This window comes from Nilaparvata lugens, chromosome 4 (genome assembly GCF_014356525.2).
Source record: "Nilaparvata lugens isolate BPH chromosome 4, ASM1435652v1, whole genome shotgun sequence".
Classification (NCBI taxonomy): Eukaryota; Metazoa; Arthropoda; class Insecta; order Hemiptera; family Delphacidae; genus Nilaparvata; species Nilaparvata lugens.
The window spans coordinates 60270807-60291383 of NC_052507.1; the positions used below are offsets into that span (position 1 = coordinate 60270807).

Here is a 20577-nt window from a genome sequence, read left to right on the forward strand (position 1 = left end):
CAAGTATCCTCTAATACTGTCCATCAAAGATCAAAGTAAAACACTCCTGTAGTGTCGTGTCGGCGAGATAACGGTGTGAGAACGGCCGATGGATGATTTGTTTTTTTTTTGTCTAATATAATGGAATATACCGCGGTACAATAAATTTATTCATTTTTTAAATTTTATTTCATTATTTTTAATAATAAAATTATCAGCATTGATTATAGAGATAGAGCACATTGATAATCATGGATTTTTTGAAAATTAATTCTAGGGAAACTGTGTGAATATGTGTGTTTGAATGAAGCATCCCAAAAAGCTTTTTTTAATGCTCCCACTTCCATAAGAATATAGCGTCGCCTACGAGATATCTACAAGTTTTAACTGAAGTTACGTAGGCGACGAATACTGTATAGTTTTAATTCAGCAATTTTTAGTGGTGATCCCACTTGACAAACTACTTTTGTTTTGTCAGAGTACAGTAAAGTAAAGATATTATTCAATCCAGTATTCTCATTAATAAGTGAAATTGTAATATTTTTTGTTCTGATTTATTATATATATGATTTGATTTGGCAAAATAAAACTGATTTGAATGATTAATTTTACAAGAAAGCACTGACCGGGAAAGAAAAACTAAGGATACTCCTTGTACCATTTATTTTTTTAATTTAAATAACATTTTAAAAGTCCAAAATAGGGATATGATTTCACTTTTGAAATTGATATGATTCTTAAATTTAATAGCTATAAGATATAGAAAGATTTATAATTTTGTGCATAAATAATTGATTTGATACAAGTTTGTATTTGCGCGGTCAATCTGATCAATGCTCTCTATATGGTTTTGGATCGTCAGTTTTGTAGCTGTAATAATTATAGAAGGCCGTGGAAGTTGTCAAATTTTAGGTTAGGTTGTCCGACAATCCGACTTTGATTGAGGTTAGAAGTAAAAGTGTTTGAAATGATAAATTACATAATAAAAAATGAATTATAATTACATTATCTCAGTACTGTGTTTATTAAAATTATAAAACTATTTTTTTGCTGAATTTGTTGATGATCTAGTTTTAGGTAAGTTTATTATTAATAAGGTATTATTGAATTTGGCATTTCAAATAATTTTGACATTGCAAAAAGTTTTTGCTTTCTAATACCTCTTATGATCTAAACAAGGTAATTGTTAACATATTATGTTAATTGAGAAAGAAAGACAAGCTTTTAAAATTGTGTTGACCAACAAATAGTTACCTAATTTTGTAGAAAAGTCCTAGGCCAATTAAACTGGGATTTTTCTTTATCTACAGTTTACTATTGTTTTTTAATCGTACACCTATGTTTTTACTATTAATTTCCGTATATCAACTAGGTAAGACCATACTATTTGAGCGGAATGCCATCCGCTTGTTTACATGATGCATAGCCTCTTTTAGGAAACACTCAAACAGTGTAGGAATAGATGCGTCCTATCAGAGGCCATTTATTTCTGTAGTCGCCAAAAATTTGGTCTGAAATCAATGTTTTCTCTATAATTATATCCAATACGGTAAATCAAGTCTGTGCCTACATTGAATGAATTTCAATGTACGGCAGTCTTCCAGTCAAAATAGACTATATTCAAATATCAAATTGTATCGTATTAAATATTATACGATAAATATATTAAATTTACTTCACTTGGTTCCTAGTTTTAAATGCTTCCAAATTTGACTAGTTTATTAGGTAAATATTTCTACTACAGTAATTATTTTAGTTTTACTAGACTTGTAAATTGACACGGTATGTAGGCAAAAGCAATTCTAGCACCCACTAATAGCTAATGATCTTATGGAGTTTTGAGAGCTTTCAAATAGTAGCTTCTATTTTCAATGTAATGTTTTCGTGCACTGTCTAACAATTTATTAATTTCTGTTTTTCAGGACAATCAATCGGTGCTTGAATAAGATACCAGTAGCCTAGAGCTTCGTCTTGGATTGGAAATGATCGCCATCACAAGAAGACTCTTCACTCAGGACAGAATCTATCGCACGTTACATCAGCTGACCAGTGTTTCAGTGTGCAATTCGCATACTTACTGCGTTGAACAACTTGGTGAAAGAGCAATCCTCGAAGTAACAGGAACCGACGCCTCCTCATTCCTCCAAGGTCTCATCACAAACGATATCCGCCATTTGGACGATGGCTCAAAAAGTATGTTCACTATGTTCTTGAATTCGAAAGGCTGTGTTCTCTATGACTCAATCATTCACAAGGTACTCGACAAATTCTATGTAGAATGCGATGTTAGCGGTGCTGCATCCCTTGAAAAACATTTGAAAATGTTTAAAGTGAGGAGGAAGGTTGATGTAAAAGTAGCAGACTCACTAAGGGTGTGGTCAGTGTTTGATCCGAAACTCCTCCACGAATTAAATCTGAAAGATGTTGGATCGAAAGTAGGGAAAGATATTACCCAAGAAACAGTAGTTCCTTGTCAGGGAGTCAATGACGATCAAGGGTTAGAATTAGATAATGAATTAGCTAACGATCTAACTAATAATTGTTTGACCATGAGTAATGACCCTAGGCTACTAAGTCTCGGGCTACGTGTGATTGCTAGCACCGACGTCAATGTGACTGATATAATCAAAGATTACAATAATTATTTCCCCCATCATTAACATATGTTTCCAAACAACTTGTTCATGAGTTATAAATATGTTCCCGAATGTACAACCTGTTCATGAGTTTAAGAAAGTCCTCAGTGATCAGGACTAGAAAGGTATTGAAACATATCAAAGAAAGATGAAACAAGAATTCAATACCTTACAAAAATCAACAAAATTTGAATGGTCTCCGAAATTGATATTATATTTGCTTGCCATCAAATGTTAGTCTAGAGTTCATTAATTCAAAATTCACTTCTCCAAAATGTCTCATTTAGAAGCAAATATCGTTGAAATGAATCACCTTAATACTTGCACATTTTTCATAAATACTCCTGTCATTTTTCTAGTCAGATCATCAACTCACATGTCACAAACCATTATTTTAGTTGATATAATTTAACAATTAGCTATTGTTCTTTCAGAACGGGACTTCTTGAATTTTCAAAGAGGTTCTAGATTTTTACAAAAATAATTGTTCTTTTATTAATAAATCAGTTGATCGTTATCTGCTTTGTTTTATTTCAGCGTTCACTCCCATTAAACAAACTTATCAAAAGTTATGGCCTTGCGCATATCATGAGGGATGAGTGTATTTCAATTATAAAAACAATTGGGCTACTGTTGAACAAATAAATAAAAACAATATAAAACTCACATGAGCTACTTTTGAACAAATACAGTATAAAAATCTTGTAGTACCCTTTAATTTTTAAAATTATAAAATATGCTTTCAACTACCCCGCTTCCCGTGTCGGTTTGCGCAAGGCTCTAATCTGCTCACTGGTTTTCCTTGCAGGTAAATTATACTTTACATTTTAAGGAATGCAGAGTTTATTATTGCATTCAAGTTACAAGATTGAAGTCCAAAACGTTTGAATTTATATTGTAGTACATGCGTAATGCTTGTTCATTCACTGGATGTAAACATAATATCAAATGTTATGTTACAATAATTGTACAAATTATTTGTATTCTTGTTTTATTATTTTATATATTTTGAAGAGTAGTATAATTCTATTTTATAAATAATATCAAATTTTTGTGTGGTAGTGAAGATATCGTTGGAGATTTACATATTGATTTTTTTTTTTAATGTTGGGCTACACCATTATCAATCTCTAGTGAACTAGAAACTATAACGGTAAGATTCACTTTATACTGTCAGCATTGATGTTATTTATAAAGAATACTGAATACAGAAAAGTGAATTTCCAAATACTTTACTTAAATCTATTATTTTGATAAAATAAGTGGTTGTGAGTCAGTTTCAAATCTTTCAATCAATAATGCTGACAACATAGCAATAATACTACCCTGGATATTTAAATTGTCAGTTGCTTCTATTGCTCCAGTCATATTTATTTCAATTATTGCCCATACATATTCCTGTTGGATTAATAAGGAACTGTAGAATTTTATCAGTTGAAAATAGTCGTAATCAACAGATTGAGCATACACGATATATTGGTTCAGTCATGAGTAGAGTTATTATCTTGTTGTAGGGAAAATCATCCACAATGAAAGCTGACGAGGAAATCCCTGGAGGAGAATTCACATGTTCAATGTGTTCTCTAACCGAGCATTATGATTTCAAAGGTAAACAACCTCCATTCCAAAAACAACTCACTTTCCAACATGACAGCTACGTCATGAAAGATCCTTTTTCACTGCCTTCTAAACACCAGATTCTAGTGCTTGGTGGAGACTGTTCTGAATGCACAAGTCAAGTTTGCCAGAATTCAGAATGTAGTATATATTACAACAAACTATACTGCTTGAAATGTGCTCTTAAAGCGATTGAAACCTTTCCACAAGCTGTACAAACGAAACTAAGCAAGTTGAAAGACAAATAAAGGAGTTGGTATAATTGTTTTTCTCATTAAAAACCCTACACAACCAAAATGAGAAATAATTAATCCAATTTTAAATTGTCTATTCCACTTATCCATAGAGAACTGAAGTGGTACAAAATAGAAGTGCCAATTTCAAAATGAATTATTATATTAGTTCCTGGACATCACGCAGGGACTCTGGTATCTATTCAAGATTCAATGAAAATTATTATGTTTACTTACTTGTCTAGGGATATTCACTTAAAAATGAAACATGCTCACTTGAAACAGGTTTTGGAAAATAAAAATATAATTATATTGAAAGGAATTCGATATTCAATTTTTATGAAAGTTATGAGTTTATCTTGAAATATTCAAGAGAGATCTCCAATTTTAAATTGTATTTCAAACTGAAAATTCATATATTGAGTTGCTCATAATCTATGACTTGAAATAAACATAGCAAAATTATAATCTATTGGTTTAGAGGGAAGATACATTTTCATGATATTCACAAACTACTGGGAATATATCGATGAATCTAAAATGGAGGCCTACTATAGATAAATATCTGCCTTTTCTCTTCAAAATCTATTGTAGCAAGTGAACATATTTCCTATGAATCTAAATTACAAAAAATGTTACCATTTCAACTGCAATTCAAGATACACCTATTTTAGTATTTCCTCAACTACAAAATCGGGATGAATGATTCTTAAATCACGATGAATCTAAAATTAGTAGTACCGTAATGGTAAATTCTGGGTTCAAAGGTTTTGATAATAGACTAGGTTATAAATAGCTCACTCCCACTCTGCTATTTGTTCAAAAATATTCTGTATACTAAATAAGGCTGCACAAATAAATAAGTGTGTAACGTTAGAAATGACAATGTTCTCATTGAATACCATCTAAATTATAGTCCATACAAAATTACTTTTGAGGAATATGCGGAGCAGAGAAATGGAGGGAGATCAGCCAATTACAGTGATGGATAGAGTCAAAGGTAGAAGCGCAGTTGCCAATTTGTCGATTAGACTGAGTCGACTCGGTGCTTTCAGAGAGGAAACTTCGTAAGTTTAACATGAGCGCTTGAACGCTGGCCGGTTCAGAAAGGTAACATTCGCGCCGAAGTATCCCTACCACTGTACTGTATGCCTTCTCTTCTGCGCATGTCACTCCAAGTCAAAAGTAATTTTGTATGGACTGCAGTTGGTATTCAATAAGGATTTTTAACATTATGTGCCGGTTGCACAAAAGCCAGTTAAATATTAATTGTGAGCCAGTTAATTTTTCGACAAAAGGCTTCTCTGATTGGTTCTCGTGAAATTAATGACGATTTAAACTTAACTGGCTTTCGTGCAACCGGGCCTGAATATTTGAAATATTTCAATGTAATTTGATAAAACGAAGCCAAAATTCTCGAAATCTACAAAAGATTGATTAATTTTTCAAAATAATAATGAGATACAAAACTATATTGATTGTATTGCAAATTTACAACTATTTTTGTTACTAACAAAGGAGATTTTTGTATTTAAGAATGGCTATGCAAACGTGGATCAAGTGAGGAACTCTCAGAATAATATCTTGTTAATTAAAAGGAATTGAAGAAATGAAAAAACTTCTAACAAGAAATAAAACTCATTATTATTTACTGAAAGTTATAGTTACCAAACAGGCATAATAGGTATAAATTACCTAAAAACCTCGCCAAACAACAGCAAATGATCAAGATGACAACTTTTTCTTATTCTTGTTGAGGATCTCTATAATCTTCTTCTTTTGTAGCGATTTCAATATTTTTTGTTTGCTCTTTTTCTGAAAACAAAATTACAAACGAATTATTAGTCAATTTTCATTATTTTGCACATATATGTAGGTCTATATTGTTTTAGTTCTTGAGGATAAAAAAATTCCGATCAATGTCAGCCAAGATATAGCTATTATTCAATAGAATTTCTCGATAATTTATTTGCAGTAGAAATTCTGAGTTCTGTATTTTATAGAGTTCAATAATTTATTCAATATTTACATCATGTTTGAAATGAGGCCAACTTGTTAGAGCTCAACTCGAGTTGACTCAAAATAACAGAAAAATAGAGCATACTCAGGACATCACAATATTATTTTTTTACAACGGAAAATGTGCAATTGACCGACATAGAATGATATCACAACCGAACACAATAAAACTAAACAATTGTTTATTTGTATCGTGCTATGATATGTAAATTTGATCAACTTATCGATATAAATTGACAGAAGTTTTGTAGTGAAGATAATGCAATGGTGAATATTCATATTAAATAAACGACTCGCAGTTGACACAACCACTTATATGTTAAAACACTTGCAATACACTATTATCAATCTCTATAAGTGGTTGTCGATAAATAAATGATTGTGACAATTCCAAGTAGTTTTATTGGGAATGCCTCAGATCTGCGAGATTTCAAATTGTCTAGTGTATGAACCTAACCAAAAAACCAAAAAGACCTTGTTCAATTAGGTTTTTAAGGTTAAAGGAAAAGTGAGTGAGGTTAGTTTTTGGCTTTTAAATGAAAATAATATGTTAATCTTTGACATGAAATGTTTTGATAATTTTAGATAATAAACATAAAAACATAAATAACGAAAAGTTGAAATACTCGCACATCTGAGATATTGTACATATGACATCCGTTTTATTCCATAAAAGATTAATTGAAAATCAAAAGAATGCATTTCATTCGCATTTGAAAGAACATTATTGATAATGGCAATATCGCTGAAACTAGTCGTGTTTTTTATGAAATATATTAAGGGTACTAGTGATTTTCTACTATCAAGCTATACTGTACACTGTACATTCATACTGTAAAGGTAGGCGCACACAGATCGACATCGGACGGACGGCACGCATCGGACGATTAGATTTGATGCATTGTTTTCAATTGGAGTGCGCATACCTATTCGCATCGTACGCATCGTAGATCGGAAATGCCGTCAGGAATCCCGAGAAGAGCATTGAAGCCGACGGCTCCGTTCGGATTTAATGACTCAACTGCTCAATCGCACGGCGATAAGTGGTGTCCAGTTTAACTATATGTTCACTTTTTGTGTAGTTGAGAAGTTGATATTGTGGTAATTATTCATATTGAATGAAAAAGACTAAGGCCGGTTACAGAGCTCGACCGACCGTCAGTGCGTACGTCAGTCGCGCTTGTCTTTTACATAGATATTCCATGTATCCGTACAGAGCAGGACTGACGGCAAGCATGCGCACGGTCAGGACCATGCGTTTTATACTGCGTACGAAAACCATCGGTCGAGCTCGTGCGCATCCGTTCCATCGGTCGACTGACGCGCTATTGAAACAAATAGAAGCTTTCAGAGCTGTACTGATCAGTAGCCCGATCGCAACATAACCAATGTGCTGACACCTCTGCCCGACAATCAGCTGATATTGAATTGAATAGCATAATGAATGAATTCAATTAATAGTGTCATATTTGAATTCAGAGTTTTTCTATACATTTCTTCTATCATTTCCAAATTTTTTATTGAAAATATTATATAATATTAATATTATCTACATTTATTTGATCCGTAGCTTTAAGTGACTGCAAGTATTCCCAATGGTGATACAAGCTCGAAATAACTCATCAAAATTTCTGATGGACATTCTGAGGTAGTTGAAAAATGTATCTTCACCCCAAGCAATGATGTATATAATGATACTAAAATTCCCTTTGAAATGCTCTTTGGGCGACCATCGGGTGAACTTGATATCTACGTCTTTTAATGTTTCGTTTACGAAGTTAATAAGCTGCAATTAAACAATCTGTAAAGGCGTCAATTTTGTGAGTCAGAAAAACTGATGTATGTCAGGATGGTGCATACGCACTGACGGGTCGGTCGAGCTCTGAATGTGTAAAACTGATTCATCGATGCGTACGGTCAGGATGGTACATACGCACTGACGGTCGGTCGAGCTCTGTAACCGGCCTAAGAAATTGTCAAAAAACCACTGATTTATTGATAATTATAAAGACCGGTTTCGGTTATTACACCATTGTCAATCTCTGATAAACTCAAACTAAATACAAGAGCAGCAGAACTTATACTAGTAGACGAGTACTGCTATTGGTCAAGGGCATGAACGCCTGCCATTGGCCCAGTTAGACAGTCTCCCCTGCCACTCACGGTGTGACAAAATGGCGGCTTAAGCAACAGAATCGCCATGCTAACAAAATTTACTTTCAGTACAAAATAAGAACAAAGAAAAGCATGGCGATTCTGTTGCTTAGGCTGCCATTTTGTCACACCGTTGAGTGGGAGGAGACTGTCTAACTGGGCCAATGGCAGGCGTTCATGCTTTTGACCAATAGCAGTACTCGCCTACTAGTATAAATTCTGCTGCTCTTATATTTAGTTTTAGTTTATCAGAGATTGACAATGGTGTAATAACCGAAACCGGTCTTTCTAATTATCAATAAATAAGTGGTTTTTTGACAATTTCTTAGTCTTTTTCATTCAATAACTATATGTTGTCAGAGGACATTCAAAAGCTCAAAAAACATTACTTGCGACATGCGGAAGTAGCTAAAAAATATTACTTCGTCTTCAATTAAATTAGGAAACAGATGATTAAATTCTCCGTATTCTATCCTTTTCTGATTAATTCTATGGATCCACATTTTTCGTTTTCTCTTCCTACGTCGCTGTACCTCTTCTTCATCGTCGGTTAACAAACAAGTAACAATTATCACTTCTTCTTCGCTACCGCTATCCATCACTTATATACTGCTATATTTGTTTATTGAATTCCTAATTCGCACACGACTCGACATACTTCGCAATGAACTAAAATGTCAATGCTCCGATGACGACTAGTGTGCGCAGTACCTAAAAAAAGTACGATCCGTCCGATGACGATCTGTGTGCGCCTACCTTAAGGGCCACGCCACATGAAGCGTTTTTCAGGCGTTTTTGCACAGGTGGCAAACGAGTCGGCAGGCAGGAAACTCTCCAATTAGCTGATTATCAGTTAATTCCCGAACGTCAACCTAATCAGAAAAGCCTGGAAGAGCGCTTTATGTGGCCTTAATTGAAGAATAATAATTCGAATAGCCTAATATTAGCAAAAATCACCAACCTTCTTAATAACTTTATCGGCAACAGTACGGCCTTGGAACGCCAAACTCTCCTTCTCTTTCTTCGATTTTTTATCCTTGACTTTCTTCTTTTTGGGCTCCGGTAGCGACGAAACACTTGCGATCGGTTCCTTCTTCACTCCAAATTTCTTGGCCGCCTTCTTAATTCGTATTTCCCTATTCCTTATTTTCGATCCTTCGAGTCTCAACGCCAATTCAACCGAATCTGGAGACTGGAAAAGTAATCACGATTGCATGAGACCATAGAGAAACAATAGCGTAACTAGATATCCCATGGTATAGGGAGTTTATGTCGTAACTTTTACTGTTATCCAAAGCCGATTACTGTCGATTTTTACTGTTTTGTTAGGGTGAGAGTGTATGAACGGCACAGTATGAGAGAATACCAGTGTCATACAACTTCAAGGGAAAGAACTACGTGAACTATCGGCTTGAGATAACAGTAAAAGTTACGACACAAACTCCCTATACCATGGGACATCTACTTACGCTATTGTTTCTCTATGATAAGACAAAACACAAGCAATTTGATGTTAAAACATTTAAGGAATACAAGAATCAACAATTGAAGTACAGTACCTGATACTAACATTTTTCTTTAATATCTTATGCCATGATATTATACAATATGCTATGCCTTCAGTCAAATGAATGCTGAGAACAGACTAATAATTATAATTCTGTAATGATTCATGAAACAATGTATAACTATTACACAGATTTAATTGGGTTAAGTGAACAGACCGCTAATTCACTTTTTGAATGTACTTCTTACATTTTAAATAATTGACGAGTTTCAGAGCCTTCTCTTTCACGAAACCCACCGTCAGTAATGAATGCTTTTCAGCCTATTAATCTCGTATAGTAGCTGGTACGAAATAAAGCGGTTTAGACATGTTGCGCTGTTGCCAGATATTATGGAGCCGGTAAAGTGAGAGAAGGTCAAGAACAGCATGCTCTCCACTACAAATAAAAATCCGCAAAAAACAAACAAAACCTAGGTACTCTGGAGCATGGTACGCCATAGTGGAGTAGATCAATTTACACACAGAAAACACTAAACATGTAGAAGACATTATAAGAAATTTCTGAAACCAACTAGTGTATGTAATTGAGACTATCTAATACTTTCTGTAATTGATATAGTAGTTTTAGGTTTTTTGGGAAATAAACATTTATTCCCGTTCCCCCTGAGTCACACAGCTGATAACAGCGCAAAAGTCTCTACTAGGCTATAAAAAGTAATAGATTTTGAGCTGAAAAGCTCATTTCATACCACTGCTACGATTCCAGGTTACCTAAGCTGAAATATTATAATTTAATATTTTAACTAGCTTTTTACCTTGAAATTAACATAGCCAAATCCTCGGCTAATGCCATACTCCTTATCCCTTATTATCCTCACATTTTCTATCTCCCCGCAGCACTTGAATACGTTCCTTAGCTCATCATCTTTCACCACTGAGAAAATAAAGAATAATTATTAGACTATAATAATTAACATTGACTTGAGTATTATGGATTAAATCCACAATATATAGAAGACGGTAGGTCTCACGCGCATGTTTGTGCTAAATTTCCGGTGTAGCTGACGTCATTTTATATTCAACCATCTGTTTTTAACGAATAAGTTTCATAAATTGCCAATAGGTGTTGAAAACCTCGGTTGGTGGCGATGACGCAATCTAGCTGGCTGGCCACTGCGCACACATTTCATGACCCCTACCGTTTTCATCTAAATACCGTGGATTAAATCATAACAAAGGACAGACAAAAGATCAAATAGCAAATGACAGGTTTTGGTGATATTCAATTAAAATATGAAATAGTAATGCCCAAATTCAATACAAATGAAAAATTGAACCTTGGAAGTACAAGAACCGGCCAAAACATGGTGGAGTGGCGAAATTATAGGGTAGCTGAGTGTTAGAAAGTAATGCATGTATTCAAATGTGCCAATAAATAGTGGAGAGGCGAAGGTTTAGTAAACATTTAGATACATGAAGTATTTTCAAAACTCTCAGCTTATTTCTCTACTATCCTCTACTTTCGATGATCCATTATGTTGCTAACCACAAGGTAAGATGTATTAACTTGAGTGTGTTTGAGGAAGAGCTCTGTGTTATGGCAGGTATACATCAGACATCATACGTTTTCACCGGTTAGTTAAGGACGACCAGGCAAAAAATAGTCTATAGGTACACGGTGTAACTCGTAAAAACCTCTCAGGATAAAATTCCTATAATAAAAAAGAATCCAATTAGAAAAAAATCTGGAACAACTTCGTTCAGCAGAGTTTTGATAATGTATGCAAAATAGTAAATTAGTACAACATGCCAGATTTTAAAATATGATCTAATTATTACATCAATGAATTGAATTAATATAAATATAGATCAATCAAATTATACAAATCAACACTATTGAAAAGAAATATTGTCTAATAGAAGTCAGCTATTGCTGCCTATATGTCAACTCTACGACAAGGACCAAGTCAGGTCCACTTTCTGACACAGTCAATCCAGTTATCTGGTCATGACTAAGGAGAGAAGTATGAAGTAAGTATGAAGTATAGTGATTATAATTATTTCAAATTGTTAGCTTCAGATGAATGGAAAATATTGATGGAATTCATAACGAATGCTGGCAATTTTAAGTGAATCTAATTAATAGTAGAACAAAAAATTCTCAAGACTTAAGTTTAGGTGATGAATATCAGGCAAAATGCGAAAAGATCCCACATCTTGAAGAAGCAATAGCAGACTGAAGATGATGTCCAGGCTTGTGCTTGGATAATAGATCGGATTATAATGAGATGGGTGGACTTGACGCTTGAGGTAAGATCTGAACTACCAGGAAGTTTTTATACTCATAAGTGGTATTTAGATAAGTCGGCTCTTCAAGTGGTCACCCCTAGAACGGGAGTAGCACGACCAAAAATCTTCATACTTTCCTACTTCGTCACGACCAGAGATCTGGATTGACTGAGTTGTAGTGGACCTGAACTGGTATTAGCCAGTACATTATCTTGTATATCAATAAATATGATAATGAATTGAAGATTTTCAAGAGTAACTTACCAAAAGGCAAATTTCCTACGAAGACCGCGTTTTTCCAATCTGGTACATCCTGAATCATATGATCAACTCTCAACGTGTGCTCCTCGTACACTTTTCCATTAGCAGCCAAAGCACTGGCGACGCTGTCCGCCTTCTTGAACTTGACATATCCGTTCAGATTGGTCGCCTTGCTGTGGAATTCGCGTTTTTGCAGCGCTACTTTTCGCGGCAGTTGTGAGGGCGTCAAAGCTGGACACGAGATACGCACCGACTCAACGTCACCGAATTCGGCAAACATGTATTTCAGAATTCGCGGGGTCACACTGAGCGGCAAGTTGCCGACAAAAATGGTGCGCGCTCTTTCGTCTTCAGTCGAAAACCTTTTCCTGGGATCAACCATCTCATCAATATCCATAGTTTCGTAGATAGTATCCATCATCACTTCATCTTTCTTCTCAGCAACCACTACTTTCTCATCTGGTTTCTTCACATTCTCCACACCCAACTCCTCCTTCTTCTCATTCAATTCCTTCTCGCCAGGTTTATTCTTCTTATTGATCTTCTTAATTTGTTTCAATATCTTGGATTTTTTTAAGGTTTTCTTCGCGTGAACTCCCTTCCGACCCCGGTCTTTTTTCTTGATCTTATTCTTCTTCTTGGTGTCTGTCAACCTATAAAAATAGAGAGTATCATAAATTAAAACCACTAACTGCCGGTGCACAAGTTGTTCTTTGACGGTAGTGCCATATTGTAATTTATAATATTTAATTTATTGAACGAACGTTAGCGAAGTTCTCACTTTTGACTTACTAGAGCCCAAAGTCGTTTTCTGTCTGTTTGTATGTTGGACAAGAAATTTTGAGAGAATTAATCATTCAGCTTCAAATTTTGAACATGAATTCTTCGAACCTTTTTACAGGTCAAGTTCGTTGGACAACAAAATTGACTCACTCCTTCGTCCTTTTTCAGGATATAAAAATAACATTGGAAGTGTATAAGAAAAAATTTGTTTTGATTTATCAGTCAGCTGGAATAATAATTATTTGCATGCTATTTCTGTAATTTTTCAATTCATTTAAAGAAGCTGATGCTATTATTTGGCAGTTGTCACAAGGACTGTCAGACAGGCAGACTTTATGAGCCGACACATGATTTCAGCTGAATAATACACGACATAAATTAAATTTATAAGTTCTATATAAACTCGCTTTAGTTAAGGTCTGTCTGCCTGTCTGTAACATACACGTAATTAATACTTCTACATGTGATAGCAGTTTTTTTTGTTCAAAGTGTTAAAATGTGAGAAGAAGCTACTATTAGGCCGGTTGCAGACGAACCACTATCGCAAGTGGGATGTGGGAGCTACTATTTTCCTTCTGTGGTACCACAAACGCAGCGCATATGTAGTAGTGATTATTTTCCTTGCAATTGTGGTACCACTGGTTTCAGCACTACGCTTCCCCTAGCACTAATGAGCGTTTTCTAAAATTTAGTGTGAAAGACTCTCTGCGTTAGTCGTATTGTTCTGTAGTATGTCGGTCCCACATCCCACATGCAATAGTGGTTCGTCTGCGACCGGCCCAAGTGTTCACTAACACTTGATTATTCAATGTATAGCTACCGTACTCATTCATTTCATTTTTTTATAATTTATTAGTACCTTCATGTTGAGATCATTGAAACGGTTTGAGATATCGATGTGTGTATAATTCTGTATCGGAATCATGAATCACATGACCACCTTCCCATTTGAAAAAATGAAGTTAGATTCAAAATGAAGCTGGATTCGAAATGAAGTTGGATCCATATGACGGACAAAAGTTTTGAAGCAACAGAAAGTTTTTTTTTCAATTGGAATGGGATTCCCATGGAACCTACTACTGTAATATCATACTTGTAAAAGATATATTTAGCTGTTTCCATAATAATTCTCACCAAATCTGTATAATTACAAGTTGCGGATCTCAGAGATCAATACAACAGTTCATGACCGAGTTCTTCAACCCAAGGGGTCTCTAGTTAATTTGTAATTACTTTTTTGGCAAATAAATGAATTTGAATAAAATTGTGAATAATATAGGTTTTAATCATTGCATGAAATCAGGTGAAATTTGGTCCCATACATTGTTCGTTGCTATCAGTCATGTGATGACTATCAGTCCACTACGAGTGACTGTGGGGTATTGCAGCGAATGGAGCAGTACAGGTACCTTGGCGTTCTGATTGACCACAAATTAAGCTGGGCTCCACAAGCTATTTCACTGAAGCAGCGAGTGCGCAAAATGATATATGCCTTCAGATAGCGGGTCCTCCCCTTTACATCAACTGCGGGTGGCGTACTACGCATATTCAAATTCAAATTCAAATTTATTGTTTTCATTTTCATTACAATCAAATTTGATAAATCCATACAATTATAAAACTAGCTGCAAATAATAATCAGTGGATATTATGAACAACAAAAAAAAAATTATAATTAACAAAAAACCAAACCACCGTGATGCTGATTATCAGTTGGATGATACTGACGTATGATGTATGACGTTGGATGATATAGCTTCAACTGGATGATGGAGATGATCAAATTTGAAGCTTCATGGAATAAAATTTATTGCAAACAATAATGTTTTACTACTCACAAAAAAGCAAGAAGCTTTCGTACGTGAGTAGGAGTTGAAAAAAAAACACATTCACACACACAATCACACACAAGTATGTTTTTCAATCATAGACATATTTAATTTTCAATGAATATAGATATTAGTATTATATATACCGTATCACTAGTATAATTTAATTAGTATGATTTAATTAATTGGAGCCTAAAACATCATAAGAATAATTTGAAAAAAAGAAATTTTGTATTTAAAAAGTAGGAAGTACAACAAAGAGGAAAATCACAAGGTTTTTTCAAAGAGAAAAGGAAGGGAAGATTGCAAAAGCTTATACATTCATTCAAATTAGAAATCATCAGCCCACCACTCTAAAAAGGTTTTCTAACTCTATTGGTGACTGAAGCCATAGCCAAATTTTCAATTTATTGTAGAATTTCCTGTAATATCTCTCACTTCTAATTTCATTTGGTAGAAGATTAAAAAACTTGGGTCCGAGAAATAGAAAACATCTTTGAAATGTAGTGGAATTTGGCTTTGGGACTTTCAACATCAGTTGCATTGATTGACGTGTCACCCGATGATCATCTTCATTAATGGGTCTAGCTGAAAGTCCTATACTACCACTCATTCTGTAAAACAAGGATAACACCTTCAGCACATAGATGTATCTGAAAGGGAGGATTCCCAACAGTTGGAAAATTGGAAAGGTATGAGTCCTTCTATTCACACCATGAATAATTCTTACCACTGATTTCTGCAGTGTGATTAGGCTTTTAAAATGAGATAGGAAAGTAGACGCATAACAAGAGATTCCATATTCCAGTCGACAATTGAAAAATGCAAAATACATGACACGTAAAATACTCACTGGAAAGAATTGCTTCAATTGATGGAATCTTCTTAGCAAATATAATAGGTACATCTTGATTTTCTGTATATGTAGATTCCAAGTCAGCCCATAATCAAGAGTTAGACCCAAATACTTGACAAAATCCAACTGCTTGATGACATCACAGCTACAATTTGGATGATTACAGCCAATCTTATGATACTTGATTGGGTCAGTAAAATGAAATGGAGCTGATAATGAAAAATTAATATAACAGGTTTTAGTAGCATTGAGTGCTAATTTATTACAATCAAACCAGCAACGTAGATCTATTAGGTCAAGCTGGATCATTTCCTGTAGTTCAATTTCACTTTTGGCAGAATATGCCAATGCCGTGTCGTCAGCAAACGATGTTAAGGATCCATTGAATGTGTTGGAGAACAAATCATTGATATATGCTAAGAATAGAATTGGACCCAAAACCGACCCCTGAGGCACACCATACTCAATTGTTGCCAAGTCACTAGTACAACTACCAATTGACACATACTGCTTCCGGCATGACAGGTAAGACTTCATCCACATGTTGGACACTCCACGAATACCCGACATATATAATTTTTCTAACAGAATACTATGTTGCACTGTATCGAAAGCTTTTTTAATATCAAGAAATAAACCTGAGGTCCTTGATCTATGAGGTTGATTCATTCCATAATAGATGTCTGACATGAATTATTTAAGGCTTGTTCTGTACTAAGTTTTTCTTGAAATCCGAACTGTACCTTATGAATAAAATTTATTTTATTGAAAAATCTCATTATTCTCCTTTTGAAGAGTTTCTCCAAGAGCTTGGAAAAAACTGAAAGCAGCGAAATGGGCCTGTAATTCGATATCTCAGTCTTTATTCCATTTTTGAAAATAGGTATAACTTTAGCCACTTTGAGTTCTGAGGGAAATTTACCTTCTTGAAACTGGCATTGAAAATATCGCATAAGACTGGTACTATAGATTTGGATAATTTTTTAATTAGGCTTGAATTTACATTATCAGGTCCTGGTGACTTACCATTTTTCATCATATTTATTTCAGTTAAGAGTTCATGATACGTGATGGGTTTTAAAAAAAGGAATCACATGAATTAGTGTTCTTGAATCTACTGTTATAATATTCTGTAGTCAGCTCATCCGGATTATGAATGGAAGATATAATGTGACCAGGTATATAATAAAATAGTCATTGAATTTATCTGCCAAAGCCTTTTCATCCTCGATAAGATCATCATTTTCACACTTTAAACTAATAGATTTATTTTTTATAGAAGATTGACCGCAGTGATTGTTTATGATTTCCCATTGTTTTTAACAGGAAAGGTCTTTAAATTGGCAAAAATTTATATTTTTGCTGTTTTATTAATTTATTGATAAGATTTTTTTGGAAAGGAAATTTAGTCTAAGTTGATCATTATGTGGATTATTTTTGTGTATTTTATAAAGTCTATCACGATGCCGAATTTCTACACAAATATTTTCAGTCATCCATGGTTTCAAGTGTTTACCACCACTATTAATATGTTTGAATTTTGACGTTTCACAGTGCATTGTTTGATATAAGCCAGTAATGCATTAATAAACAAAGAGTACTTACCATCAACATCAGTACATGCAAATAAATTGCTCCAATCATGCTCCAAGAGTAATTTATATAATTTTTTAATATCGAGGGTCTCTCTAATAGATGAAGCAGGATTTTTCACGTTACTTGACCTTGATAGTGAAACAGAGACGGCTCTATGGTCTGAAACGTGTGACTCTATAACTGCACTCTGAATACTATTTTTACTAAATTTAGATTTATAAAAAATATGGTCAATACAGGTTGAACTTGAAGTAGATACTCGAGTATCGAATCTATAAGTGACTGATAACCTTTAGAGTTCAACAATTCCAGGTATTCAAAAACACTCTGATTATTTAAATCATTTATATTTATGTTCATGTCTCCTATAATTATTGTGTCGTTATTAACCCTTCCCATGTCCAGAAACCGGCCAAAGCTATCCAAAAAAACATTTACACTAACAGAATGCCATCTGTAGAGACTTAACAGACTTAAATTGTAATTGGAAATTTTAAGATGCAATAAGACAGAATCAGCACCCTCTATCCTCAAATCTTCTCGTGAACATGTAATCTCCCTTCCAGACAAGACAAAGATCGCTATATCCAGTCAGTTCTTATGTATGGTGTCATAGCTTGGGGTGGAGCCTCCTCGTTTGCCTTGGAGCCGGTGGCGGTGGCACAACGAGCAATAATCAAGACATGTCTCAGGCGAGACTATCGCTACCCATCTAATCTTGTTTACCAAGAGTTTCAAGTTTTTAATATTAGACAGCTTTACATACGAGTTTTAATGAATTACATATACTACAACAAACACTTCATTCTCAATAATTTAGCTCATACTCATAATAAAAGAAATCTAATTAACTTTGGTATTGCTCATCCCCGACTCCTACATAACTGCTTTAAAAATAATAGTAAATACATCTGTCATATATTATATAGAAACGTTCCCAATCATTTAAAAAAGTCTGCAAATTACAGTATTAACACCTACAAGCAATATTTGAGTAGATGGTTATTAGAAATTGGCAGGAATGCTGCAGAGCAACTGATTCAATCCGCCTTCTTACTCAGAACTTGATCTCATAGTGAATTTGCCATTTATAATGATTAAGTATAGCCTTTAAGCTACTATTTATATATTTGTCTGTATATACTTATTACCAGTATGGAATTTCATTGTGTGCAATTTATATACTTGATTTGCTGATAAATGTTAGTAGATTCAATTACAATATGTACAAAACATGAGAACATAATCTCAACTTGAAAGAACTCACTCTCCACTCACAGACTCAAGTCTTTGTGGAGAGTATTCACTGTTAAATGTGCAAATGAATTTTATAAATTTGTATTATGTTTTGTGAATAAAAAGCTTTTTGATTTGATTTGCTTCTAATGGAAGTACTCCTCAATGTTTATAAAGAGAGGGTTGGAAAATGGGAATCAAAGTCCAGTAGCCGATATTTTTGGTGAGGATGGGGTGTTGATGAAATCAAGGGAGTCAGAGCATGAAGCACATTACGTCGTCTGATTTTTAATGTATAGATTGCTTTAAATAGGATTATTTGTATAATCATATAGAATTACTTTCTTTTATTTCTTTTAGACACGACTACTTCGACCAAGCACGCCATTATCAAGTTAGTTCAAAATAAGAATAAGAAATAAATTGAGGATTATTTTTATAGGCCTGCATGTTATTGAAGCATCGCTATCGCCTTAATTAGTCTCAAAGGGACGACATTTCAGTACATCTGTTAGGTCTGGTTAGGAAGGGTCGCCTGTGGAAGGTTTCCGGAAGCTTGATGTCCCAGTCTCATGGGAAGGAGAGGCACCTCTTCACCATAATGGCTTACTATGGAAGGATACAGACAAACTGTTCTCCATATGGCGCATAATAGGAGTAGACTGTAGGAATTTATCTATGTAATAATGGGGGATGTTAGGAAACACTGACCATTTTAGTGAGTATTTGGTCTTGACAGTGTGGCTACGCCGGGAACGCACGACAATGTCAAACGACCCCTACAGATCTGGGCTCTCAAATTAGAATTAGACAGCCCCACACAAGGTGGGACTAGCTTGCTAAGCTAATATTTGCGAAGAAATCCTTTTAAGTTTTTATACATTGGTAAGTTACCTCTTGAAACTAAAAACCGATGAGTCCTGGAAAGGTATGGAAGTAAAAGACAAAAATGCAAATTTTCTGCTACCAAAAGCTGTTACTTGTTACTTACTTGAATTACAATTTTTTTTTAATTATAATTATGCTCTACGCCAAGGCTAGGCCTACTTGTGAAAAAATACTTATTGATGAAAACAAATTCAACCATGATTGTTTTGCTACTATTTAAATTTTAAAAATGGTAACTTGACAATGTAAATTTACAAGAATACATGTGAATACTCACTGTTTGGTTTTTATTTTGAGAGTCATTTTCTTACAATAAAGTTATTGACACTAATCTAAAACTTCTAAATGTTTATAAGAATAATTTACAAGAATACATGTGAATACTCACTGTTTGGTTTTTATTTTGAGAGTCATTTTCTCACAATAAAGTTATTGACACTAATCTAAAACTTCTAAATGTTTACCGTATAAGAATACGTAAATATTATTCTAAAAAAGTAATAGTCTATACGACAGTGTTGAGTTCAATAATTATTTCAATTTCAACATTTCAAGCATATTTATAACCTCAATATCAACATAGAATACTAGCACGAGCACGAGCTCCAGTTGAAAGAGCAGAGCAGAGAAAGGGTTCATCGAGGTTCAACCACTAGAGTACTCAATATTAATATAAAAAGTTAAAAACTTATTT

At 34.2% G+C, this 20577-nt stretch overlaps 2 protein-coding genes across 4 annotated transcripts; one reads left to right on the forward strand and one right to left on the reverse strand.

Moving 5' to 3' along the window:
- The first annotated feature begins 872 nt into the window (after positions 1 to 872).
- Positions 873 to 4494, forward strand: LOC111054096 (putative transferase CAF17 homolog, mitochondrial). 2 transcript variants are annotated; one of them, XM_022341061.2, is made up of 3 exons: positions 873 to 1056; positions 1902 to 2172; positions 4130 to 4494. In XM_022341061.2, exons 2-3 carry the CDS (start codon positions 1962 to 1964, stop codon positions 4153 to 4155), a joined length of 237 nt encoding a protein of 78 aa, XP_022196753.2. In that variant the 5' UTR covers positions 873 to 1056; positions 1902 to 1961; the 3' UTR covers positions 4156 to 4494. The 2 variants fall into 2 exon arrangements, with proteins under 2 accessions (XP_022196753.2, XP_022196752.2); XM_022341060.2 differs by lacking the exon at positions 4130 to 4494 and having other exon boundaries at positions 882 to 1056; positions 1902 to 3132.
- A 1593-nt stretch (positions 4495 to 6087) lies between these two features.
- On the reverse strand, positions 6088 to 20539 carry LOC111054093 (RNA-binding protein 34). Of its 2 annotated transcripts, none has more exons than XM_039426057.1 (5): positions 20272 to 20539; positions 12699 to 13348; positions 10961 to 11079; positions 9600 to 9830; positions 6088 to 6280 (listed from the first exon to the last, which is right to left on the reverse strand). In XM_039426057.1, exons 1-5 carry the CDS (start codon positions 20295 to 20297, stop codon positions 6191 to 6193), a joined length of 1116 nt encoding a protein of 371 aa, XP_039281991.1. In that variant the 5' UTR covers positions 20298 to 20539; the 3' UTR covers positions 6088 to 6190. The 2 variants fall into 2 exon arrangements, with proteins under 2 accessions (XP_039281991.1, XP_039281992.1); XM_039426058.1 differs by having other exon boundaries at positions 20161 to 20478.
- Between the last annotated feature and the right edge of the window lie 38 nt (positions 20540 to 20577).